This window comes from Ptychodera flava, chromosome 8 (assembly GCF_041260155.1).
Source record: "Ptychodera flava strain L36383 chromosome 8, AS_Pfla_20210202, whole genome shotgun sequence".
Classification (NCBI taxonomy): domain Eukaryota; kingdom Metazoa; phylum Hemichordata; class Enteropneusta; family Ptychoderidae; genus Ptychodera; species Ptychodera flava.
In genome coordinates, this window is record NC_091935.1 from 25,580,994 (window position 1) to 25,608,627 (window position 27,634).

At 38.4% G+C, this 27,634-nt stretch overlaps 2 protein-coding genes across 3 annotated transcripts in view; one reads left to right on the forward strand and one right to left on the reverse strand.

The window, feature by feature from the left end:
• The first annotated feature begins 2,250 nt into the window (after window positions 1-2,250).
• LOC139138878 (plasminogen receptor (KT)-like) lies at window positions 2,251-9,959 on the forward strand. 2 transcript variants are annotated; one of them, XM_070707452.1, is made up of 5 exons: window positions 2,251-2,375; window positions 5,378-5,520; window positions 6,892-7,022; window positions 7,323-7,432; window positions 7,844-9,959. In XM_070707452.1, the coding sequence occupies exons 2-5, from the start codon at window positions 5,440-5,442 to the stop codon at window positions 7,951-7,953; spliced, it is 432 nt and encodes a 143-aa protein (XP_070563553.1). In that variant the 5' UTR covers window positions 2,251-2,375; window positions 5,378-5,439; the 3' UTR covers window positions 7,954-9,959. The 2 variants fall into 2 exon arrangements, with proteins under 2 accessions (XP_070563553.1, XP_070563554.1); XM_070707453.1 differs by having other exon boundaries at window positions 2,289-2,375; window positions 5,387-5,520.
• Window positions 9,960-10,780: 821 nt separating this feature from the next.
• The window catches only part of LOC139138879 (uncharacterized), a 31,383-nt gene continuing 14,529 nt past the window's right edge, over window positions 10,781-27,634 (reverse strand). Inside the window, exons 4-5 of the mRNA XM_070707454.1 lie at window positions 14,637-14,936; window positions 10,781-12,481 (exon numbers count right to left, since the gene is read on the reverse strand). Of these exons, the coding sequence (XP_070563555.1) occupies window positions 12,250-12,481; window positions 14,637-14,936 (532 nt within the window). The 3' untranslated portion in view covers window positions 10,781-12,249. The remainder of the gene's footprint in view (window positions 12,482-14,636; window positions 14,937-27,634) is intronic.

The window sequence follows — 27,634 nt, forward strand, 5'->3', positions numbered from 1 at the left end:
CTTCCGGGTGGTTTCGTTACCCACAATGCACCAGCTCAAGGCAATGGCGACTGACGTTTGGGTACAATGAATGAAAAACTAGACGTATGCAAGTACTTCATCACCATGATTGAGTTATGAGCGGTCACGTTGAACATGACATTAATTGGTAAAGGCCCACATTTAAGTAGGCTGCAACTTTTTGACGCATCGTCTAATATTTTTGCACAGTGTTCGAATGCAATGTGTCCGACACCGGCCGGGCGTCAGCAGGGCTTGTGTGAATAAAAGAGAAATTGTGCTTCTTGACGGCTGAAATCAAAATTGAAGGGGAAGCGGAAGCCGTTTGCAACTGAATCGCCTATATAAATATCTCCTCCAAATCACTACCTTTTCTCGCTCCCCTACTTCAAGCTTGAAAACTTCTGGTTCCTTTCCGGGGAGCACCAAGTCCCGACTTTGGCACAGGACAGTTCACTTTTTACAAAGCAAAACTCTACAATTTTACACTTCATCAACATTTCTTCGGTAAAAAGCGATGTACGTATACCCTTAAATGACAGTGCCCCCCACGGCTCCCTTTCCGAGTCATACAATGTACACTGCAACAATGCAATTGATCTCACTGCGCATCACGAATTTCTATGTCGTAATCGTCAAATCGCATCAAATATCGATTCCTGCAAAGTTGTATACGTATGCCATTCTTTAGTGATCGATCAAAACAGTCTGTAGCCACTGTCTACTATTAAAGACCCTGTAGCTGTAACTCTTGAAAAAGACTTTCTATTTTCTCTGGTTTTCTTTAAATTCTATAAAAATTTAAAGGATATAGTCTTTTACTACTGAAAAATTGGACAAGTAAATTTAAATTTTAACCATTATTTTGATTTCCCGCCATTTTTAAAAACTGGTAATATTACTAAGAAAACAAAGCATGTGATGTCCCTGTGGAAAACATTCAGTACTATGCATTATATTGGACTACTCTGTTGTTTCTATGAAGATTCCAATGCATATATGCACGACGTACAGTGTTTTTGCTTTATTTGCAAGAGGGCGCCATTTTACGTTTGGGCAAACGTTTATTTTTTATCTTGCTCAAAATTGCACATGCAGTCTCAGTGGACAGTTTATTATACTTGTATAAACATCCCTCAATGATTAAATTCCCACGAACTTGTTTTTGTTTGGAAATAATTACAAAAATAATGCTAAAAGATAGAGCAATTGGGCCTTTAATATAGTAATAAAGTTGTCATGAAGGTGTTGGCGGTATTGCGTCATCCGGTTCTGCGCAATACTCACAGGAACAGTCCATCCACACATAGGGGACAGTAAGCAAAACAATGAATTAAGCTTAAATTTCTCTGCCAGTCTATAATCAAGAAATCCCCACCCGCTGTGAACAGGTGAAACCGCATGCGAATACCTTTTTACGTCGCCAATTAACCGCCAAGCAGTGACTGTCAAGAACTTTACAACACCGTCCCTCCGTGGGTGGAGGATCGGCGTTTACAACTAGGAATGGCAATGGTGTGTACTCACTTTCAAAAGATATGCGCCGCTCTAGCTGACTTTTGGTCCATACCCGTGCTTGTGGTCTTGTGACGGGTTTTACTTTGACTTCCATCTACAGATTTTCGCTCCGGAAAAGGCGGAAAACCTGTCACGAAACAACCAGCACAGTTATGTATAGGTGCAACCAACTGGTACATTCACTCAAAATTACACATTCCTTACAGAACATGTTTGTTTTACACCTGATATACTGAATTTACAAATTTTTCACATTGACCTTAAAATTTGGAGGGGAAAGTGAAGCTGTTCGTCACTGCTCTACCACCAGTTTTTGTGAAAAAATGCCCTCTCACTGAATTATAATGCCCACTACCCAGCAATATTTATGCTCTTCCAACTCTCCACAGCAGTTCAAGCTTCTTACTGTCCTATCCTCACCAATGACAGTGACACCGCTAAATTTTCCTAAAATTTCTATCAACCACAGCATGCCATGCCCCTCCATCTGGGCTTTCCTATTTTCCGTACTCACTGGCAGGAATTTTCTCCTCACTCACTATAAAAACTGAAATTTCTTCCCTTCTCACAGTAAATATTGACTTTACTTCCTGCCAGCTATATTTGCTTTTAATTTGCCCGTCCGCTATAAAACCGCATATGAATACCTTTTTGCACGAATAGCTGCGTTGGCTGTACCTGTATGTAGGACGGGGTCGTGTCGTGTCGTTCTCAAAAAAATACTGAGGGCGCTGTACGATATAGGTTAAAGGTTAACTCTGAGGCCAAAGGTGAATAAAACTCCAGTCAAGAAAAGGACCCTCGGTAACAGGCCAGTGACAGTGTACATCTCTCTAGACGGTTCTGGTTATAACAAGGTAAGTTATTTCATGAACGTTAGGATTAATTGAAAACAACCCCACGCTCAACTTAGTTTTTCACAGTGAAACCCGTTTTCTTTCCAGACAAATTACTGAGTACGCGTGTTCGCCCTTGCAACATTTTTGATGGTGTTGTTGGACTGAGAGCTCAGCTGCAGCCAGCCCTGCGTACGATACTAGTAGTATGCCGTGTTCCTCCTTGCTGCGGATCCGTAGCCCTACCACTCCCTTTGCTGGTTGTGTTGGGGGAGTGGGGCCAACACAACCAGCAAAGGGAGTGGTAGGGCTACGGATCCGCAGCAATGTTCCTCCCAGCGTGTCCCACCAACGCTGGTAACACGCAGCATATCGTACGCAGGGCTGGAGCTTAGCCCTACGAGTATGGCGAGAGTGTCCGGCTTTGGTGGGAGGCGGCGTATCCAAAGCCGGACACTCTCGCTATACTCTTAGGGCTAGGAGGCGGCGTATCCAAAGCCGGACACTCTCGCCATACTCGTAGGGCTAGGCTAGAGCTAAGCTATTCTAGCTGCAGTACAGTAGCTCGAGGTTTTGCCTGGGTATTTGGGTCGGACGGCAAAAACCGTCCGACCCAAATACCCAGGCAAAACCTCGAGCTACTGTACTGCAGCTAAGCTAGCCCTGCTACAGGTCTTGTGTTCCCGGCGTTATACGACCTCTTTGGCGGAGGCAGTATAACGCCGGGAACACACAGACCTGTACGCAGGGCTAGAGCTAAGCCAGATTAATCATTTTATGGGTCGTATGGCGGTGACGAAGCGCACGTTAATTGAAGTAAATAATCTATTTAGGAATACTATGCAATGCCCTGAGGAATAGTTCCGTCTCCTCGCAACACTGATACGACACTTTGACCATGGAGGTAGAAGCGAGATTATGTGACCAATGCTTTTCTATGACCTTGGTCACTCTGACCAAATATCACAGAAACGAAATGTACGCCGGGGTGCAGCCAAGTCGTTTTGTACTGGTAGTACTCGCCTTGGCTTGGCTGACGTAGGTCGCGTGAGGGCTCTGACGTATCCGAGCTAACTCAAAGATTGAAAGAGCAGGACAGTGAATGGAGAACATATTAAATGTAAACATAATAATTACGTTGTTGCTTTTTTCTTGTTTTTTGGTTATTGTTTTTTCTGTTTATTCTTCCATTTTCCTAATCCTCCTGATCAAAATTAGGATAATAGAATGCTAAATCAAAAGTCATCAACCACTAAAGCGGTCCTTTCAAAATGCACATTGGAATACAGACAGGTAGATTAAATTGTCTGACACTGTAAACAATTACGTAATAATTACGTCACTGAGCATGAAATCCAATCACTAATAGCCTCTTCGCCTTGTATGGAGTGACTGTCAATCGGGGAAGCACACTCATATACTGGCAAATCTCGACCTCCCTCTCTTCAAACTGCAAAATTTCTCATTCTTTGATAAGTTTTGGGCATAAATGCACATATACTGCACAGCTGAATAATGATAAACATGAATTCTCATGTAACCACATGCCAGACTTTTCAGTCTACTCAGTACTCTCAATCATCACTTCAGTACAGAACAGAGGTAAATTTTCCAAAGCACACGTTGGCAATCATGCAATCTTTCAATATTCGTGGCGGCATATGTCAAGTCATGTTGACATGCCAACTTGACAAAATAAAAGTTTCACAGAAGTTTTATATATGAAGTAAGGTCAATTACCTCGATGGATCAAATTAGTGATGATGCCATAAGCGTCCTTTTGTAACTTTGCTGTCAATCTTGCCGTCAGAATCACTGTTATATCACATGGTATCATTGTCAAAACAGCAATGATATATACGTATGACAACAGCTCGGTCGTCGAATGCTACAATTTTTGGTTGTGTACCAGTTTTGCCATACTGCATCCTGATTGACCTCCGTAGTTTTGTCTCCCAGGTAAATTATTAGCCATATCTGTGCCCTGAGATGACCTTATGTCCCAGTTTTTTTCATTGGCGTGAATCCACAAGGTCGATTTAGCACTCTTTAACCTACAGCCACATTCTCTGAACTCTTTTCAAGCTAAAATTTGCACTTTTCACACAGCAAAATTTTAAATTTTGAAACTGCATACCATCAAAATTCTACTAGGTCGTGTACAGGTCATGAAAAGTTTGGAACCATGCAGTCAGAGCCCACATATTGACTAAACACATCCTACATTTTGCTTACCATACATACATATATGGATATAGATTTGTATGGGCTGACCACCTTCTCATAAAATAGCCTGATTTCATGTTCTTGTGTGCTTCATAGATGAGTAGGATACATACATGCATACACATATCAGTGTTTTTGCTAATGTTTGGGTAATATATAGGTAAATGGGTTGGAAGCCCTGATAACATTTATGCTGTCCCCTGAAAAGATTGCATTGATATTTCCGAGGAGAACTCCGGTAATATAACCTTGTATTGTCCTTGACAAAAACACTTCATATGCACACAAACAAAATTGTCCAGATCAGTGAATTGTCAGTGAGAAGTTATATGACATTATTACAACTTACAAGTGTTTATTTTCTACCAATTCTAGCACATCTACTAGTAACAATTTCCAGTAATTTTTTTACCAGAGTATCATAACATGGTGCAGAAGTCCATGAAAATGAGATCAGTTAATGTCATTTATGTGATACAAATTGTCTCTAAAGCCAGTATGTGATTGAAAATATATTTCACAGCAACAGTAGTGGCATTAGAATGAGAGGACTTGCTTGACATTTTATCCCATGACATCCTCTGCAGTTTATCCTTGATAAATCATTGCAACATGTACATAAGCAATGACACATAAGTTACAGAAAGTGTGCAAAAGCTGAGCAAGTGGATTGAAAATATATCATAAAAATATAATGGACTATAAAATCATGTCTAACAATCTAAAGATATTTTTTCATGATCAATTTTGACTGTCCATACTTTTGTTTCCTTTGTTTCCTAATTATGGTAACATAGACCTGAGAGGAGAAAATTAAGCTGTTCAAGTTCTTGTACTACAACTCTGTCTGCAAAGCACCATGGGTAACCCAATGACAAAGGTGATGGATGAGAACATGGTAAAGAGCCAAGAGTTCATGTTGAAGACCCAGAGAATGACGGTGAGTAACCTTTTATTGACCTTTGCCCTACCAGTATGTCAAAACATGCACATGTGATATGTCCTGTAAAGAACCCAGCCAGTGAAAGCAGTGTTTTAACTTCAGAAATATTTGTAAAGAAAAAGTCAGTGTAAAGTCAGGGAGAGCTCTGCTATATTAACCCTTTCACCACCATGGTTTGTTCCAAATCCATTGTTTTCTATGGTAAAGTTGGACCTGTATACAGGAAACTCGGGGTGAAAGGGTTAAAGCCCCTGTAGCTGTAACTCTTGAAATTTGTCGACCTGATGAAGGCTTTCTTTTTTCTCTGGTTTCCTTTAAATTCTACAGATTTAAAGGATATACATGTAGTCTTTTACCACTGAAAAATTGGACAGCTAAATTTAAATTTTAACTGTTATTTTGATTTCCCACCATTTTTAAAAAATTGGTAATATTACAAAGAAAACATAGCATATGGTGTCCCAGTGGAAAACATTCAGCACTATGCATTATATTGGACTACTCTGTTGTTTCTGTGAAGATTCCAATGCATCTATGCACTGCGTACTGTGTTTTTGCTTTATTTGCATGAGGGCACCATTTTATGTTTGGGCAAACATTTATTATTTATCTTGCTCAAAATTGCACATGTAGTCCCAGTGGACAGTCTATTCTACCTGTAAACACCCCTCAATGAGTACATTCCAATGAACTTGTTTTAGTTTGGAAGTAAAATCACAAAAATAATGCGAAAAAGATACAGCTATAGGGCCTTTAATCTTCTCATAGCAAAAATGATATTTACACACTGAAATGCCTGAAACTTCAAAACTTGACCAAAGAGAGCTTATATGGTAAATGGGGGGGGGGGGGCAATTTTCCCCGCTGAGGTAGGTTGTATCACTAATTTTGACATACCAGGTCGCATGGTGTTGTATGTGTGTGTGTCCATTGCAACAGCTGCCAACCATCACAAAAAAAGGCCTTGGTATTTGATGGACTATGCATCAAAGTGTATTCAAATGCACTTGCCTGACATTATGATTATTACAAGCTAAGGCCCATAGAAACTATTAAATATTGTATGCACAACTCACTTAGGCCTAGCTGCCACATCTAGCCAAATGTGAGCAAAGTGTCGTTGATGCTATTGTTTACTCGTATATAGTGATTGAATGGTGTTTATGACTGGATGCATGGGCAAATATGTACTAGCTGGATTGTATTCATGAAAAAAAAAGCAATCAAGAAAAATAACTTGATTATAGAAAAATTCTTTTTAACTAAAATATACTATCAGGAGGGTCAGTCATGCACAGCGCCCTCACATGGTATCAGCATCTCCATGACTCGGTTTGTGAAAATCTTTGTATCCATAATTGCTAACAGATGGAGAGGCAACTCATGATGCAGAATGTCATGCGAGAACGACAAATGGCGATGCAGATTGCCAGAGCTAGAGATCTATTTTACTGGTGGGGAAGTTTCTATGGTGTCTGCTTATTAGGTATGACTGCTGGGTAAGTGGAAAGTGGTGGCCAGAGGCCAATAGGGACACTGCTTTTTTTTGCTCTTTATCTGTTCATTTGGTTTCTCTTTATAGTTGTATCTCCACTGTAATGCTAGGTTGTGCATCTAGCATTCAATCAAAACAGACTGGATATTATTTCATCCAAAATACATGTGAGCCAAATTTTGTGAATTTAAAAAAATTCATCAAATTCAATGGAGACAATTGTAAGGTGCACATTAGATTGAATTATATGTCTTCACAAACAGAAAAATCATCAATAACTATAAGTCTCTCTCTCTCTCTCCAGGGCTTTGAAAGGTAAAAATCCAAGGCTGTTGGCACCATTAGTTCCACTAACTTTTATTCTTGGCTATCAGTATGATTTGTCATATGGAACCAAGATAGCCAGAATGAAAGGTAAGACCATCATTGTGTGTGTGTGTGTGGTAAACATTCTTAATGTCATGGTGATTTTGCCATTTTTGTAACTTTACATGACTGTACATTGTGGTCTGTAACCTAATCCACAGTGCAACTGAAAATGTAATGCCATTGGTCAGGATTCATGCATCCTGTACAGCCAGATACTCATGGAAAGAGAACTGTTTTCCTAGTACCGGGAAAACTGAGATTTTGCAAAAATAAAGGAAAATAGCTTGAAGAATGTCCATGTTGACTAATATTTTGTGAGTTCAATCACTAGAATAGAAACATGATTCATTAAGTTCATAAAAAATCACTGTCAGTTTTGTTTCTGCACATCTGCGGCTGCAATTAATGGCCAGGCAGAAGAGATGAATAATGTGGTTTTGTCATTCTGTATTGCAGATGAAGCAGAGAGTATCCTGAAGGACGAGTTGTCACTACTTGATCTTCCAGATGGTATACCAACAGTAGAAGCGATAGATAAGGCCAGAGAAGCTTTAAAATCCAAATAGAATGAGTGTGATTGTATGCCCGAACCTGCGAGCAATACAAATACGGGTGTAGAATTGCTTGTATGCAGTGACTGGGATATCCTGGTGATGCATGTGTTTAATGTTCAAATTTCATCTCTAGGTTTGTTGTACATGTTTCTAATGATGAAAATTTATCTTTGATATGTTTTGTGTTTGTGTAGGCTTTACAAGTTGTAGAATACCTCAAAGTGAAATGCTGACGAGCAGCTGCTTTTTGAATCAATTGTAACGTTCAGTGTATAAGCATCAGACTTTGTTGTCTTGTACGTTGTCTTGATGATATGTTGTACCACTGCACTGTCTGCCATGTGTACAACTTCCAAACTTCCAAATTGTCAGTTTCCAAGTGAATTGTACAGTATTAGATCGGACGTGACATTATACCATGTTGATGACCACTTTCATCAACATATCAACACAGAACATTTATCGTCAAATAGACTTGCCTGAAGGTACAGCAGTTTCCTTGTAATAATGCGGGCTAACCCACAATTTAACGGAAAATGTAATACCACAGGGTGTAGGGTTTATGCACCTGTCAAAGATATCACAGATTGGTCTGACAAATAAACAGCCAAATGCACCAATCACGGAAAACCTAACGGGTACCCCTATTGAAATCTAGCATATTAATACATGGGGACAAATTATTGAGATCCCATTTAATGCAGCAGTTGCTCTTAATACAACGTATTCTCTTCTGTATTGTAACAAACATTTGATTGATAAACTATATATTTTTATACTTGTTAATAACAGTGACCTTGCTAGAGTACCGATGTTGCATGTGTGTTGACATCGATTTTCAGTCACTACATATAAGCAATTTCATAATTCCAACCCTCAACAGCCGTATTCTGTCTATAGTATTGAAATATACCAGTAACACCAACTCTAAATAACTCAGGTTAGAATGGATATGCTAAAATTTGACTTCTTTTCCAATGCAAGTCAAGAATGGCTATAAATTACTGTCAAAACTGGTAAAATTCAAAGATTTATGAACAAAACAGCAGCAGAGACCGAGTGACACAAAATTCAAAAGTATCAATGCAATGAATTGTGTAATGACATTACATAAAGGCAACTTTGAATCACAATTCAATGAAGAAAGTATGCTTCAAATTATTACCAGTATTTTACAATCACATCATTGTTCAAAAATCTTCTATTTCGTGCCATTTTATAGTTTGTACTGAATCATTTTGAAAAACAAAGTGTTTGCTGTAAGGCCAAAAAAATAAATTGTACTATTACGATAACATGGTTTTCATAAATAGAATAGGTAGGTCAACGGGGATTTTTTTTCCCAAAATATTTCTATTTTCAAATATGCATTTTTCAGGGGTTCAGTGTGGTCACACACTGGCCACATCATTTCCAGAAAAATGTATCATACATATAAAAGGAATACAAACATAAAAGACATCCTCGTTCAAGCAAAAATCAAATGCCAAGACTTATGGCACCATGTGGAGGTCTACAGCCAAACTGAGTGCAAAGGGTTGAGGTAGAAAATGGTAGCCATTTTGAATGACAAATATCGCTTCATGTACAGTACTTTCCAAATATGAAAAATTTGCTAAACTTTCATCTCAAGCATCCCTTCATTTAATAGTCTGCCCTACTATGACCTCATTGGTTTGAATGGTTTGGCTTGATTTAAATATGTATTAGAAAAAGTGGAAAAAGCTCCAAGACTCAAGGCTACAGAATTTATTTGCATGGGGAAAATTTTACCGATATGTAGCATATAGCAAAGACAAAAATAATCATACAATGGATTTTCTGGGATTGAATGAATTTTAGTATTGTAAATTCCATGATAACTTTATGATTGTAAAGTTTTGGATTCTAGTGTTTACACCACAGGGTAAACAAGAATGCCCCATGTGTGTACACCTGTTGTCAGCATTTTGTCATCTTCAAGAATTCCTTTGTTTCCTATTGAAATAAATTTTGATGACAATCTTACAAATTTGAAATTGTGGTAGAAATCAGTTCTTGTGACTGGCTCATGCTTTAGCTTGAGAATCCAATTCTTTGCTGTGAAATCAGCGATGGAGTACGGTGTAACTGCAATAAAGTGAACCGCAAGTACGTCAGAAGCAAGGAGTTAAGAAACAGAAGAATTTTTCTGTCCAGAAGCAGCTACATTTGTTGTCCTTGGTAAAACCTCATGAGCTGATGCCTCCCTGACAACCTAGAGGGATTGGAGAGGTCAACCATGTTGTTACCCAACACTGGAGGTGTATGATACGTCACCCATCCAGGTTTGTGGTGGAAGATGTAGGACACAACAGGGAACTTAGTAATCTGGTTGTTGTTGCAGGTCATAATATAAGTTCTCCTAGCTATAGTTGCAATTGTAGTTGCGTTACATGTTGTGACATGTTAATGTGCATTACATTCCTTCCTATGTATACAGTGTATCATGTGTATGCAGTTTGATGGTCAGCCCAGTGCTCTATGTCAGTATCTCCCTACGTTTTCAATTATTTGCAATGATATATGGTTTAAACAACAGCAACCACTACCTGGTAGATGTTGTCCTTTTTTCAATTATATGAACAAACAACAAACAAATTACCACGTTCCCTGTGACAGGATACCATACATCCAGGCGGTAGTGCTAAAGAGGGGTCATCCTGGCAATTCACCTACACAAGGTCACACATCCTTGTAACATTGCTACATGGATCCTGGCAATTCACCTACACAAGGTCACACATCCTTGTAACATAGCTACATGGGGTCACACATCCTGGGTACATCGCTTGATAATTAAAAACATTATAGCCATCAGTTTCTGAGTAAACTCTCCTATACTAGATCTGATTTTAATTCAGAACAGACTTTGAAGGTGCTACAATACAAGAAAATAATCAGAAAAGTTGAAAAGTAACAATTTCTTTATTCCAGTCACCAGGATAATATCTATAAAACAGACAAGGGAAAACATGAAAATATAGTTTTCCATTTTTCTTGCGTTTTTTTTTGAGAGGTTGATTGGAACATTTTCCTTACTCGAACAGTAATAAAATCATTTAACATAAAATCATTTTAACATAATAACTTTGCATATCTAATGTTATTGCATATTTTTTGTGAGATCGAGAAAATCTTATCATTGAGAAATTAAATTGTAAACTTGCACCATGTTTATACTTTTGACAATGGTATTAGAATGATAATGCTTGCTGTATTTTTCAGAAAGCCAACATAAGATTTAGTGGTTAACAGCATAGATAGATTGACTTGCCATGACGGTGGCAGCAAAGGTTTATTGCCCGTTGGCCTGAGAGTCACTCTAACACAGTCTGTCTGTTTCACAAAGCCATAGGCCATGGGAACAGACTGTTTTTGGCAACTCTCAGGACAGACAAAAACAAATGGTATGCTGTTACCCAAATATAGCCGGTCAATATGTGCTTTGTATTAAACACACCACATCAAATTTTCTCGACCAAAAATCCAGAAGTTCCTCAACCTGGGTTCCTCTGCTATCATCACTTGTGTCTGTCGCAGAATATACAGTAATCTTCTTTACATGTTCTAGAATGTGGCCATGCATTGGTGGTACTTTCAAACTTCTCCAATCAAGTTGTTCAGAACTGATAACCGGTAACATGCTCTTTGCATGTTTCAGCACCAAAAGAATGCCTACCACATGACCGTATATCCAAGTGACAAAAGACTGTTTAGACAATATGTGTTATAAAACATTTTGCTGCTAAGCTGCAGGAAAGTAAGTTACTTCTAAACTGCCCGACTTACTGGTTGAACATTAAACATTGTGAATGAGAGGTTATCATAAAATAGGGAAAAAATCTGCAGAAAAAACTAAACAATTGTAGCCATGTTGATTTCTCAAAATAGTTAACACTAATGTCAGCTGAAAAGTATATATTAGAAATATTTGGAAAGATACACATGTCATGAAAATCAGGGAAAATAGCCATGTATTTGAACTGAAAAAACCATTGTGGGGCGATATTCTAGAAAAGCGAGGGGGTCGCTCGTTCTGAGACTGTGCGTATGTTTTGGTTCTATGGGTCTGCTGCTGTGCACAACATATCGACAGTTTAAAATCGCCTCTGTGCTGAAACTAGTGATCGCAGTCAAAGCTGCTTCATGTGAAAGAAGGAACGCAACTAAAGTTTTTGGCAAAGCAGTGATTTAATTGGACAAATTCAAAACTTGTGAACTATATGCTTGACATTCATAGGAGATCGCACAGGCACAGACGGGATGACCCCTTCCTTTAACATATAACTACATGTATCGCCACAAGGTCAAAGATGCGGCACACAGCACCGAGATCACTTGATTTGTTTGGCGCCAAGCCTTCAGGATATCGTCTGCAGCTGACACCCCACCTTCGCAGTAGAAGTTGGCATCCCGAGCTTGGTCCAGAACATCTTCCCAAGTGTTGTCTTCGACAGGAATATCAGGGCAGAATTCCTTCGTAGTGTCAACCTCACATCTAGAAGCGTCGTTTAATACCCTACGAAAGAAGAATGGTGACAAAGATATCACGGTTACTGATCGACATCTGACCATTAAAAGTATACTGTCACCTGTTCCAATTTTGCCACAGTTACCATGGAAAGAGAAAATCTAACCAATCACAGATTTTAAGCTGGTGGCTGCTTTTTAAAAACATTACCCTCACATGAGCATTTTGAATACCAAGGAACACCCCTTTGACCATATATGGGCATATTTAGATGACAAGTGACTGTATACCTTTAACAGTTCGAGTTCTCAAATAGTCTGAAGATGGATGGTGGAGAAACATTACGAAGATTGAAGAAATAAGGCCATATGAAAATATGCTTGTTTCCGATATCCAAACCAAGTCAAAACCTACCTTTAACTCTTCAAACATTATCTTTTGTCTTGCATTTTGCAAAGTAGTGCATGATTTTGCAGATTTTTATTTGGTTGCACCCTTTTTTGAATAAAAATGTAAACAAATCAATTACATAGGAAGTTGTTGCAAAAAACACATCCTCCTGACTCATTCACTGTCTACCGTCCATAGACATTGACTGTCGGAGATGAGCGCCGTGCCGTTTCCTACCCACCCGGCTTCTGGTGACATTGTAGTTTGAGTAGAGTGACATGAGTGGCTGAATTTGGCGGTAATTTTTTCACTGACAATAGAGAGCCTTCTGCGACTTGTTGTAATTTTCCCGACTATGTTCGTGTGTGAAGTTGCTGCTGTTGTATCTTCCGGGGCTATCTTCTGTACACATTGTCTGAGATGGCATGTGGTACACACCAGTCCACATGGACGAGGAATTGTAAATGTACATTATTGTCTCATTGAACGAGATTGGTACATGCTAGTCTCGTTGAATACATCTATCATTGCATGTGATATAATATTTAGGCTGGTCTCATTGAACAAGAATTGGCATATATGTACTGGTCTCCTTGAATGAAATGTTGTATATGTGCTCACAGTAGTCTAATTGAATGAGATGGTACATGTATTTTCAACTTTACAGCTTTCAGAGCTTTAGCCAACAAAAGTGTGAAAAACTTAAACTTTTCATTATTAGATGTAATAAGATATTTACTATAGTATCCACATTTCATTCTTTCAATATGTCATGCACACAATGGGTATTTACACACAGTCTCCATGTAACATGACTGCTGTAAATAAGGCTGCATTCACAAACACCTCTGGAGTTGGGGTGGGACTTCAGGGAGGGGGACTTGAAAAAATTTACAACATGCCGGGGATCTGAAAAAAATTGGCATTGCAAAATTTATTGAATCTCAAATTCCTTTCCGAATACTTTCTGGCACTTTCATTTCCTGCCATTTCCATTTTCAGCATGCCCTTTGGGTGCAAGTTTTCGGGTATATTAAACAATTTATTGATGATCCAAGCAGCCACCTCGCGGCAAAAGATTTAGGTTGTCATGATTTCTACTAACCCAACCCCTCAGTTGCGCAAAACTGTCTTCTATAATGACTAAAAGTTTCAACTTAACCTTTCAATAAAAATTTTGGAGATAACATATTTGATAAGTACACAAATTCATCTCTGATAAACCTAAAGCACATAGCTTTCAAGATGTGTACTTTTAATATCAGATTTTGCACAACAACATGAACAAAGTAAAGCAGAAAAGCCGATTAAAAATTATGGACAATCGTCATATAAATTATTACTGATACTGAAGCAATCAATATGACAAGCTGAGATTTCTGCACTCTGGCAAATATACTTATCTTTGTCAATGTCAATTGTTGGTTCAGCGTAGCATAAAGGGATTAAAGGTATACTGTCACCTGTTCCAATTTTGCCACAGTTACCATGGAAAGAGAAAATCTAACCAATCACAGATTTTAAGCGAGTGGCCGCTTTATAAACACAGCGCTCTCACACGGACATTTTGAATACAAAGGAACGCCCCATTGACCATATATGGGCATATTTAGATTACAGGTGACTGTATACCTTTAACTGCAATAGAGGAATACTAAAGTAGAAAACCTCTGCAAATGCTGTATTATGCAGGGATGCAGAAATTTAGCCAAAAGACTCCCTGGGCCACTTGTAATGTAGATTTTTGTCAGATAATCGCCTCACAATGTGCACTTGCGACTATTAGACTTTGTAATTTCCTACACATACTTACTCGCACAGACTGGTATCCAGTGGATCAGCTCGGAAAATTCTTTCAAGGTTTTCGGAACACTTCGTCACTTCGGCAACATAGCCATCTCTGCACACAGATATGTCTGCGTCCGACACGCTGCTGAAATCAGGCATTGTAGTATAATTTGCAAAGCAAAAGACGGGAAGGTAACCAAATAAGATTCCAAGTGCGTACGCCCCAAGGACTGTCGACATTGTATCTTCAACATTGGTTGCTTGATTGTCACTGCACGTTTCTCCAGCGTTGAGAACACATACCTTTGCACTTACCAGGTCATTCCTAAAATAAATAAGTCAAAAATGAGAAAAGACAGACTAAGGGGCTGTCGATAATAAAAGCTGACGCACAATAAACGTAATTCTTTCATTTAGGGGGGGGGGGGGATAAAAGCTCATTCGTTGTGTGTGCGTCAAAATCGCATAAGGATTTTCCTCTTGTTTTTTGAAGTGCGACTTTGCGGCGAGAACACAATACTACCTTCGCGTTCATCGAGAACAGAATGACCACAAAATACGGAGACAAAAGAGACAACGAAAAGACATAAATGTTAAATAAAAACTTGTATGCTTTTTCAAAGTGAAACAAGTACGTGAAACGTTTCTCTACGTACGAAATACATTGAAATATTCTGTCTCAAAGAGTGAAACGCGTAAAGTGAAGGTTTATTAATTAGGCCAAAGTAATGAAATTCTTTGTTTTGCGTCCCCGCCCGCTTAGGTTTTTTAAGTTTTCATGAAAAACACACACAGTGTATTTGAATAGGAAATTTAGGACATACCCGCTTAGCTTTTCTGAACTAAAAAGTTTGTTACAATTTTTTTACTTGCTGCAATCAAATTACATTGTGTTAATTTTCTTGTGTGTGTTTTTCAGCCGCTTAGGCGCGTACCTTTTCCCATTTTGAGTGGACACAAAACAAAGAATTTAATTACTTTGGCCTTAATGTGCACTTCCGGTATTTTTTCATTGGCGTGCAGTTCGGAGAGGGAGAGATACTTGTGGGTTTGTCAGAATCGGCATCATAATACGAAATTGATTTCGCATAAGAACTTTCGTTTTGAGGGGGGGAGGGGGTTTCAAGTAAAACGAAGGAATTACTTTCCTTGTGCGTCAGCTTTTATTATCGACGGCCCCTAAAGAAGAGACACATTAGAAACAACAACACAAAGGAGAAAAATGTATAGATCAAATGGATACTGTATTACATGATGAGGTCAGTGGGTAAGTAGAGAGATTATTTTAGTTTTATATCTGTAGCTACTGTAGACTATAGTCTATAGAAGCTATTGGGATGGGTATCCGTCCGGCGTCCGTCGTCAGTCTGTATGTATGTATGTATGTATGTATGTATGTATGTATGTATGTCCGTTTGTGAGGCGTCCGTCCACTCAAATATCTTGAGAACCGCAGTACTTACTGATTTGATATTTGTTGTGTAGATGAAAAATATGATTTTGAGAAACTGTTTTTTTTATTTTTTGATATTGTTGAAAATAGGCAAATTAATGCCAAAAAAGGTGTTTTTTGTAAAAAATCTTCTTCTTCATAACCGCTGGTCAGACAGCTTTGTTATTTGGTATACAGGTCCCTAAGGATAACCCAACTTAGATTTGTTCAAATTGTGATGAAATATGCAAATGTGTATTGTTAAGGAATTTTTGTCATTTTTGGTTAACGTTTGACTTACATTGTTTGTAATTCTTGTACTGTATAAACCCTATCAATTCACCCAGAAAAAAATAATTAATATGTTTTTAAATAATTGAATTAATTAGGAAATCCTCAAAGCCAAAATAATTTTAGTGTGGAATTATCAGAAAGTTCAACTTTTTTGACAGTTCATAGTGAATTGAGGATTAAACATATAAAGGCAACTTTCCTGAATCCCAACTTTGATATATTCTGAACCACCATTTATGTTATCTAAAAGAAATTGTTCATAATAGTTTGTCATGATAGGGTGGTCAAATAAATAGAGATAGAGAAAGTTCTAATTTCCATTTATGGTTGACTTGGTAAGGATAAAATAAGATTACTTTTTGAGGAAAAAAATAGAGTGGTCAATTAAAAGAGTGGTCAAAGTGATAGGGTTTTATGGTAAAGCTGGGCTGTACGATTCCTCATGTGCTATTTATAGCAATTATGCAATCTGTGAAAACGTGCAATGAAAGTGTAACATGATTCCTTATGATGCTTTTGATGACCTTGAACAGCTTAAGTTTCAAACATTTGTCTTTTCAGTGTGCTTTCTCTGAGTACCTACAGTCTCAACTTATTCAACAGAACTTACAATGTTAATTTGAAAGTTAAAATGTGCTTGGTTTAATAATAGAATGAAAATACTGATATTAAAGATAACCAGCTCAAGATTCTTTATAACCTGACAGATATGCTGTTTTTTTATGACGTAAATCTTGATTTAAGCAAGTCTTGTTTACTTTAATTAGAATGTAATTAACTCTCGTTTATTTGCTATTATAGACTAATATACCGGTAGTCTGTTGAAATATGCAAATCTGTATTTTTACGGAATTTTTTCCATTTTTGGTCAGGTCATCCTGAAATGAGCTATCAAAGATATCCACCTTCTTCATCAATACATGTGTCACAAAAGGTTATTCTCTACATAACACAGCAGAGCTCTGTCAACTGTTGAGTCGCTTGTTTTTTCAAAACCGCTGGTTAGACCGCTTTAATATTTGGTTTACATGTCCCTAGGATGACCTTAGTGAGATAATTTCATAGAGTCAGGAAATACTTAATTTTGTATCCATGTCTATAGTAGCTTCAGGGACTTTGGCCCTATGTTTTATATCTGTACGGGCTTTCCTTGCAAATTGTACAAGGTTCCTGATTTTGTACATTTCCAATTTTTGGTGTGTCTTGGCTTCACATTACAAGTGCTTGCACAAGCAACCACTGCCTAACTGTATGGCCATGGAGATAGCTCTTTCTACCTCCATGGTATGACTGGTATTCTCATACTTTGCCAGTTTGAGCTCAAGTGCCGAGACAATTTCGTTTTAATAGTACTACGTAGTTTGCATTTCAGCTAATGTATAATTTGCATATTTAATGAGCTTCACGATTTTGCATAAAACCTTGAAGGACTTCACCAAAACCAACCGATAACGTGAAGATGCAACAATATAACAGTATTGGAAGAAATTTATCATTATCATTTCGTCTAATTTCATCCCTGCTCCTGTAGTTCGCGTACTCAAAAAATTCAATTGATATGTGAAGAATAGCGCAGCACTGAGACCAAAATTTGTGATGAGTACCTCTTCTTGAATTGAATTTGCCCGATTTGGTTTATTCTACCGTGTAATTTACATTTCCTCGAACACACCCACTGCACCACTATCGATACATGCACAATTTATCTTTGTACAATATACGTACGTGCAGTTGTCCTTACTCATCCGCAGTGACCGGATAGCCTCTCTCATACAGTCGCCGAACACTTTGGCCGACCAGGGTGCCACCGCTTCCACTGAGTCTGGGCACCCATTACCCATACAAGGAATGGAGGCAGAAGCTGTTGAGGAAACATTCAAGACTCTTCAGTCACCATTTTCGATAAAGATTGTTTCCATCGTACTTGTCTGCTAAAACTTGAGTTTGCAGAACAGCAGTGATGGCTTTCTGCCTGCTTATTTCTTTCCTAAAGTTCATATATTTTATAATTGTTTATTTTTTTTGCAACTTCTAGTTGTCAGCATTGCATATTGTATGATTTTGAAAGAAATAAAAACTAATTTAATTTGATATGTTGCATACACACTGCACACTCAAAGCAATGGCGTATACCAATGCCGAAGCATCATTTCTCTTTGAGAAACTTTCATGGTTGATGAAAATAAGGCTCACACATGATGAACGTGGTCCAAATTTGTAACAAAATTATGATATATGCTAATCTACTCTTTGCAATATTCTGTGAATTTTGCCACAAGCATATTTATCATACATATTAAATTATCAAACCCTCACTAGCTATAAGTCATCCTTCTCTCAGTGTAACGAAACAGTCTCTGTGGTGAATCACCAAATTGAGCAAGCGCACGACAGCTAGTAGCTGAGGTACTAGCTCTATCTACACAATGCCACCCTGCTTGGAGTGCCAAGACACCTTGCTTTGACACCCTCTTTGTACCTGCCGTTCAGTTCACTCTATCTGAAACAGGAATATAAAGAAGTTTTCGTGTACGCAGTTCTATCATTAAAATAGGATTGTCTTTTTCACTAATAATTAACAGTTCCTGGTCACTTACCAACCAAAAAAATGATGAGAAATACTTTAATGGCCATTTTTCAGTGCTGTAAAGTGTAATGCAGCTCCTGTCAGTGTGTCCAACAGTCAAGGTAAGTCCTTCCTGCAAATATATACGATAAATTGAGCCATGGATGGAAATGTTGATTTTTATTGTGTAGTTGCAATGAAACTGGGTACCGGCCTTAACAAAACACTGCACAACATATAGTCACATCTTTTACCAAACTACATGTATTACACTAATTTCGCTAAACTAATTCCATTCGTGCTATCGACAGTGCACATGCCATGCACATCAATACAAGGTTAATAGTTTCTCAGCATTTTCTGGATATACTTTGATCAATTTCACTTCTACATGATTAATCTGTCATTAACAGTCAACGACAACGGTACATAACTGCAATAGTCAAAATTTTCCCCTTCATGGGGACTATGTCATTTGCAATGACTGGTTTCGTATAAGACGACTCTTCGCAAAAATAAACTTACAATGTACATCGTTTCCATGCATGGCTGAACATATACATTGCAACAAAAAATTGGACCTCCTGCAAGCTATTGTTAAGAAATCTTAATTGACTGTGCCTTTCAGAAGGAAAGTAACTTTTTTATTACACTACAACAATGTTTAGTTGTCATAGGAAAGCATATCATAAAAGAAAAAATCCATTTTGTCGAGAGATCACAAACAAAATTATCTGTTTGCATTCAGCAAATGGGAAAATTTGACCATTGCAGTTATGTACTGCCGTCATTGTAGTGACTTAATGCAAGTATTCCATGGTTTCTTGATATCACCGTAAGGTCACAAGAGAGCAACTTTGTCCCTTTTATTGTTTCATAATATATAGTTGCATGAGAGCTACAGATATATCTGACGCACACGATTATCAAAATGAGCATAAATTTATGGCATAAATTTGAGAGCTGTTTGTTTACTTTTTACATGTATCTCTTTCTTCCTTACACAATACATACAAAAGTATGTTTTTTTTATGTCAGGTCTCTTTATGTCTTCAAGTTTAAACAAATCTTAATAAGCTAAACACCCTAAATTAAGCCGCCTGCTGGAAAAGCAGGCAAAATTACCTCAGCCTTTGACACATATGACTGCGCTATCGATCATTTTATCCACAAATCCACTCCCTAAGAGATCTGTATGTGGCTCCTGTCTTGGCCATAGGCGCACGGCAAATTTTAAAATCACCTGTCTGTAATTTTAAAGGTATACTGTCACCTGTTCCAATTTTGCCACAGTTACCATGGAAAGAGAAAAGCTAACAATCACAAATTTTAAGTGGGTGGCTGCTTTTTAAAAAACAGCGCCCTCACATGGGCATTTTGAATACAAAGGAATGCCCCTTTGACCATACATGGGTATATTTAGATTACAGGTGACTGTATACCTTTAATGCTGAAACATTAATTTTATTGATACACACATTACACCCGGTGTACAAGATAGCCAAGCAGCGGCCACTGCCGTGCACTGGGCACTAATACTGTATGTCTCAAAAGCTGCCAGCGATTTCCGTTTGAACAGTTATTAATAGCATCCATGTTTCAACATTAAAATTAGAGACCAGTGATTTTAAAGGGGCACAGTCGTCGGAACTGCACTCACAGGTCGTATTGACTCATACGACCAATGTAAACACTGTATCCAAGGTACAATGGCGATTGATATAAGTTAAAACATGTCTGTCATAATCTACATCGTATAATTTAAATGCATGTTGCAGCTATGATGATGAGGTGCATCTAGATATCATGCACGAAATACATTGTTTGTAAACAAGAAAGTCGCACAGGCGCAGTTCCGATGACTGTTTCCCTTTAAAATTAGCCGAGTGTTGCAATTAAGGAACAGCAGTAGAGCTGAGCAGCCACAGCCATGCCGTGCACTGGGCGCTGTATGTCTCAAAAGCTGCCCGCACGATTTCCGTTTGCACAGTTATTAATAAAATGCATGTTTCAACATTAAAATTATAGACAAGTGATTTTAAAATTAGCCTTGCGCCTGTGGTCTCAACTATCCCTTTTCTCCAATCAACGAATTATGTAAATTTTGCTCTGTGGTCAGAGAAGTCTGCGTGCATCCAACGTGTAAACAACTCCTCACTTTGCCAGCAATGGAATTTTGAAAACAATATTTCCTACTGTCGAAATTATCAAATCAGTGACACCGTAACTTGGACATTAAATTTAACTCATGTGACATTGTTAGCGAAGTCATGTCATCTTGAACAAGAAACTTTCATAAAAGTGAACGTTTTCACTGTATTTTCAGGGCGTTGCCATATAGTCGTCTCGATTGATTTCTTGCGGCTTTTAGTCAATAGTACGCAACATTGCGCCAACGGACGTAATTTTGCTACGTGCCACGGCGCCAAACGGAGTTGGGTGATATTATGAATGATAGGGTTGGCAGCTTGGCAGTCCATCGCGATTTTTTAACGTACCACAGAAAACAACCTAATTACTTGTCAACTTGACAGAAAAAAGTGATGTAGGCTTAATGTGAAATAAGTTCAAATCATGAATAGAAATGAAGTTTATGAAATCGAATTTAGGACAATCGGTGTTTGGTGATGGTCTCCGTTTTCAAAGTGAACCATTCTTGGTCCGCCCTGCGTTCAGTGATAACCGAGATGCGAATTCGGACAATCTTACTCCTGTGCACCTGCACCTTTCAGTGACCTTTGGAGAGTAAATCCCTTACAAAGCAAAAGCTATCGCTCTAAACTAAATATATTGTTATCATTGTTCATTATACCACATAACGAGAACAAAAAAATAGGGCATGACGTCTGTGGTTTAATTTCAAACTTTAAACTTTAAACGCATGGAACGAACAGTAAAAAAAAATTGGTTGCAAAAACATCTTTGCGACAAAGTGATGGTAACAATGATACTGGGGGAAAGAATGTCGGTCATCGTTTTCATTACCAGCAATTAAAAGTCGCAATAATGTTACCGTGGTAACACAGCGTGTTGATAGACAAGTTGGCTGCACATGGGGACATATGGATACGCTATCCAATCATATTATCTCGAAGTCGGAAGCAATTCACACTCAAAGTCAAAGCCGAACAGACAAAGTAAAATATTATTGGCTGATAATTTTAGTTTTTCGCGCCAAGATGCAAGTCGACTATCGTGACAGCATCATTTTGAAGCTGATGTGCATGCCCCAATGTGCTACGTGTACAATGTTTCCCAGCGGGATCTCTTGATTCCGTTGGCGCAATGTTGCGTACTGCGCCATTGCTACAGACTGCACATATAGGCCCCGCCATTTTGCTGGAGTGTTCTTTTTCACCAAAACGAAAGTGGACAGCGTTAGATGATGACACTGGTCATTCGAAGTCCTAATTGAAGGTCAAAATTTATCGCCGTGATTTGGCTCAATGCACCACTTGACAAAAACTGTGGCGTCGATTTAAAAGACCACTGAAGTTTCTTTCTGACCGAAGGAAAAGTGGGCGTTTAGAAGCCTTACAAGCTGACATGTACGAAAGATATTCCTAGTATATTACTTTCAATATATACTACCGTAAGGTTTTATGTGTCACGCAATAGCACATTTTGTACTCACCTCTACTGCTGTGGTTGTTAACTAATCGCAAATTTGACGTTAACAGTGCTCTGTCGGTCAATTTTCTCTTACATCCCTTCGACAACTTTCTCCGTAACGATCGTCCCGAACACACATGCGCAAACAACCCACACATGGCTTCAAAGCGTTCAACGGGGGTTGAACTCCTATGCATAGGCATACAGATCGAACAAAACACTAGTTACAATATTAGACTAAAATTGACGATTACAAGCGTGGAATTGCAAAGAGTCGCGGTGATGTCATCACAGGGACATGAAAACATTATCACGAATTCAGTTCCCTTTCACTTTGGTGAACATGAACACAATGGCAACGACATGGCATTTTAAAAGTCCTTTCAAAGCAATTTGCGTCGCATTGGCCATGCTTAAAACACTGAATAAAGTATGCAAAATTATAAAAAAATAAGTCTGACAGTATGTATGTTCGGCTCCACTCTTTCTCGGTCAAATTTGTTGACATTTTCACATTACGTTCTTTAAATACTACGATTTTTTTTGGCAATAAAGCGCTTGCATAACAGGCATTTTAATTTTGCTTGTCATGATTTTAATAACTTGTTTGACTAACAGTATTTCAAATTTTAGAATGGGGATAGACAATGCAAAATAAAATAGTCTTTTTTTTCTACGTATACTCTTATTTCAAGTGAAATACTAAATTTTCGAAAGTAACATCAAGTTTTTGACTTAAATTAATTTTTATCATTAATGCCAAAACTTGAGGTTTTCTGCCTCAAATATACACCCGCTTCAACCTTCTAGTAAACTATTGCTACCATACTAATTACTAATCGATTCTCTGCTTTTTGAAAATATATAGTATGACTATGAGGGGGGGTTTACTCGTCATCTTTGATGAGAAATATTCCTTTGAAAACGATTGTGTTGGTGAGGTTGAGTACCACCTCAAAAGAGCAAATTTTCACATATCTTGAAAAGGCAAACTGTTTCCGTGTTTATATACACATTGTAATGTCACGGAGTAAATATATATAGGCGTTCAGCAAAATATGAAGCGAAAACATCAGGTGGAACGTTAGCAATATCCATAATTTGTAATGAAATAACACATGATGTCCCACAAACTGATACAACCCATTTCTAGGATAAAATTGTTGGAAGTTAGTCTAAGTGGACACCCCTTCAGTGGTTTTGCATAATTGTTCACAAGAAGTCAATCGAATGGATAGCATAGCAACGACCCGCAAATAAAGTGAAAGTGGTAAAATTGAGGGAATTTTCCAGGTGTAAGGTCATTTTTGTCTGCGAGCGATTGCATATTTTTTAAAGATTGCCTAGTTTTCTTTCATATTTCAGTTGTCACTGGTCTGATAATGTATGCAGAAGATGTCATGACGGACGGAGAGCAAAGCCGTTAACTTGTCGACCTTTGATCTTTCACGTGAGGTGGACAGTGTCGCGGTGTGAGAGGCCATAGAAGCGTCACAGTACAAAAAGTAACGCGGCCTCGAACTCCGCGCCTATGGAACTATGGCCTATGGGCTACCAAAGTGGGAGAGAGGGGCAGTTACTTTCTGAAAAGTTACTGGTCCGGAAAGAAACCAACTGGCCCGGAGGTGCACTAATCTACTGCAAAATATCTGCGAATAGTACCGAAGCAGAACTTTTGAATTCTTGTGATCCATAAATTTCAATATTTATCGATTACTGTCCGGGAGAAAAAATACAAACAAATCATGGAAAAAAAACACTGATACAACATATTCTGACAGCAAAAAGCGATAGCAGTAACATTAGAAGTACGTATACGTACATGTAGTGTCAAAATACTCCAATACATCACATCTGAACAAAGAGAACACACTCGGCATCATAAACAGACGCCAATACATCACATCTGAACATAGAGAACACACTCGGCTTTACAAAACAGACGCCAACCATCAACATATGCATAAACTAATGCCATCTTACAGCTGAGCTCAAAGACGGAACACTGATCAATTAGCAGTCCAAAATTAAGTCAAATGTTTTAAACAGAATCTATGCTACGCTAAAATTGCGTAAATCTGTGATTTTTGGTATTAAAAGGTATGAACTAGAGAGACTTATTTTTTGCATTTATGCAAAAAATAAGTCTCTCCAGTTCATACCTTAATAGAGTTTATTAAACTCTTTGTAAGGAATCCCTTATAATTCCCTTTCGAAATCAGTGATAAGACTATGGGATCATCGGGCAAATTTTTGTACTTAGACCAGAGAAACAACCCAATTTAGAGACATTTGAACTTCTAAACGGTCGCCAACCCTACATATGCTAACTATATTATGGGTATTTTTCAATTATCATAAAAATTGACCGGTTATTGTATTTATTCCGTGAACCTTTAAATGAACCCACATAAGTGATTGACCAAAAACATTAATTTATTGTTGAGAGCCCGAGGTTGGTTAGGAGTGCATCGGTAGCGAGAACGCAACGGAGATATGCGTTCAGTACGCGTAACGTTCTGCACATGCTCGGATTAAGACTTGACTGACCCCGCGCGCGTCGCTGGCTTTTATCGGCAGCAGTAACTGGCTGGCCGAGCGAGGCTTACATGTATGCCATCACGTTCACCTAACGATCTATGTAATAGCCGACCATCAACGCGACAGTCTGCTGAAGTTTACTCCTTAAATTTGCTCAGTTTTGATTTTATATGCCCATAGACTTGAAGCAAGTCTAGATTAAAGGAATACAGTCGTTGGAACTGCGCTCAAAGGTCGTATGGGACCCATACGACCAATGTAAACACTGTATCCAAGGTACGATGGTGATTGATGAAAGTTAAAACATGTCTGTCATAATCTACATCATATGATTTAAATGTTGCAGCTATGATGATGAGGTGCATCTAGATATCGTGCACGAAATAAATTGTTTATAAACAAGAAACTCGCACAAGCGCAGTTCCGACGACAGTTTCCGACGACTGTGTCGACTCACACACCCGACTCACACAGTTCATTGTCTAAAGATTTTGCTCTGATATCAGCTTAATAGAACACAGAGATAAAAGCTTGAAATACTAAAATTTTAATTTGACCATGCAAAGCCACTGAGGTAAAACAAATGGTATTCTATTACCATGACCCCGTCCGTCGCATTTTAATGGGTCGAACTGAACCACGTGACTGACCACAAATACACATTATATTACCATACCCTGCCCGTCACATTTTGATTGGTCGAGCTGAACCACGTGACTGACCACAAATACACAGTAATGGTTTGTTTACATGCCCGTGAATATGAATAATAAGATTAACAACTCAAAGTATCGTAACTTTACAGCTCAAACGTAAATCATAATCAATCACAAAATAAAATGGAGCACTTGTAGGTCAAGTTGAGATACTTTTTTCTGTAAACATCTCCGGAAATCAATGTACTGATTTGCACTCACATCGAGGCATGTAATTATAGTACATTTTTGTTGTTATGTTGCTTGAAACTCATTTTTAGTTGAACGGATTTGATTCGGGGCATAGTCCGTGTGTGTGGGGGGTGAGGGGGGGGGGACTGGTTAGGGCAAACCATTTTTGAACTGGGTCCACTGCATGCTGTATTGATGTAAATGCAGGCGGTTTTGAGTTGTTGAGACAAACCACAAGTGAATTGGAGTCCAATGCATATTGCTTGTATGAATGGGATTCTACTAGTATCTTATTTCATTTGACTTTGATTTTACTTCAAATTGACTGTGCCAGAATGTGGTTCACAGTTAACCAACCCATCATTAAAGTAACTAACTTTGTCCGGACAACATGAGACGTCACAACGCGTCATACTGACGTCATATGGTGTCATCAATATATTCAGGTGTTTTCTGTCATTGACCTGGGGGACCTAAAAAAATGTGATTCGGAATTGAGTGCCAAATTCCAGTTTTAAGGCACATGACGAGGCTAATCGTTCGAATTCAGGAACGCGATGAGCAACGCGTTAGTTCCAATGAAGCTCTTAGAATCCTGTTCTGTGCAATGGGTTACTGGTCCGTTCACACACAGATTGTTTCCAATCTGAACAGTATAATTCATGGACTGGAAAATTATTCCCGAAATAATGGAGTTGGCGACTTAGCAATAAGGTGCAAGAGTATGCTGCTTTTGTGGTTCGTCTCAACTCAAAAGTGCCTTCATTTCAATCGTATGCAGGTTGCAGTGGACCCAATTCAAAAATGGTTCGCCAAAACTCAAATGCGTTCAAATAAAAAATGAATTTATGAATTTCAAGCAAGACGAAGGTAGTGTAGTTCAAATGAATCGAGCTTGAAAACGAATCTAGGGAGTCAAATTCAAATGAGTCGCGGTTCAAAGCAAGTGCTCACTGATCGCGGCTCAAAGCGATTGTTTGGTCCCCTGCCTAATGGATTAGATATTTGGAAGATTTTTAAAATACAAACTGTCAGGAAATACGCAGGGTAAAGAGTGCCTTAAAAAGCAAAGCCATACTGACTTTTTCTTAAAAATAGCTCAAAGGTTGGCCGGAATCGAAAATTTTTGTTTCCCCACAGTTACCACAGGGATAGCGGTAGACTGTTAAAGGTATACAGTCACCTGTAATCTAAATATGCCCATATATGGTCAAAGGGGCGTTCCTTGGTATTCAAAATGCCCATGTGAGGGCGCTGTTTCTAAAGAGCGGCCACCCGCTTAAAATCTGTGATTGGTTAGATTTTCTCTTTCCATGGTAACTGTGGCAAAATTGGAACAGGTGACAGTATACCTTTAACAGTCCCTTGTGCCTTTTCTTTACTATTATTGATGAAGTCTCTCGCACATATTGGGGTGGGGAATGCCACAAGAATAACCGCGAGGCACTCGCGACTCGCGCCTTCGTCGCCACGCTTGGGATTTCTCCACCGTATCTGTAATAAACTACACCAATAAGAGACAGAAAAAGCACAAGGGACAGCGAACAGTCTAGGATGGCGGCCATTTTGAACTTTAAATATCGGTAAATGTTAGTTAATTTCTTTCTCTAATACCAAATTTTGCACGGTGACCCCTTGATTGACACATGAGAGAATGGTTGAAAGTTTTATTAAGGGAAGTCTGAGCAAAA

Bases quoted from the DNA above. Each gene is read 5' to 3' on its own strand.
- LOC139138878 (XM_070707452.1), top strand. From the start codon at position 5,440: ATGGGTAACCCAATGACAAAGGTGATGGATGAGAACATGGTAAAGAGC. The intron at 5,521-6,891 runs GTGAGTAACCTT...AATTGCTAACAG, and splicing joins TGAAGACCCAGAGAATGACG to ATGGAGAGGCAACTCATGAT. The intron at 7,433-7,843 runs GTAAGACCATCA...TCTGTATTGCAG, and splicing joins CAAGATAGCCAGAATGAAAG to ATGAAGCAGAGAGTATCCTG.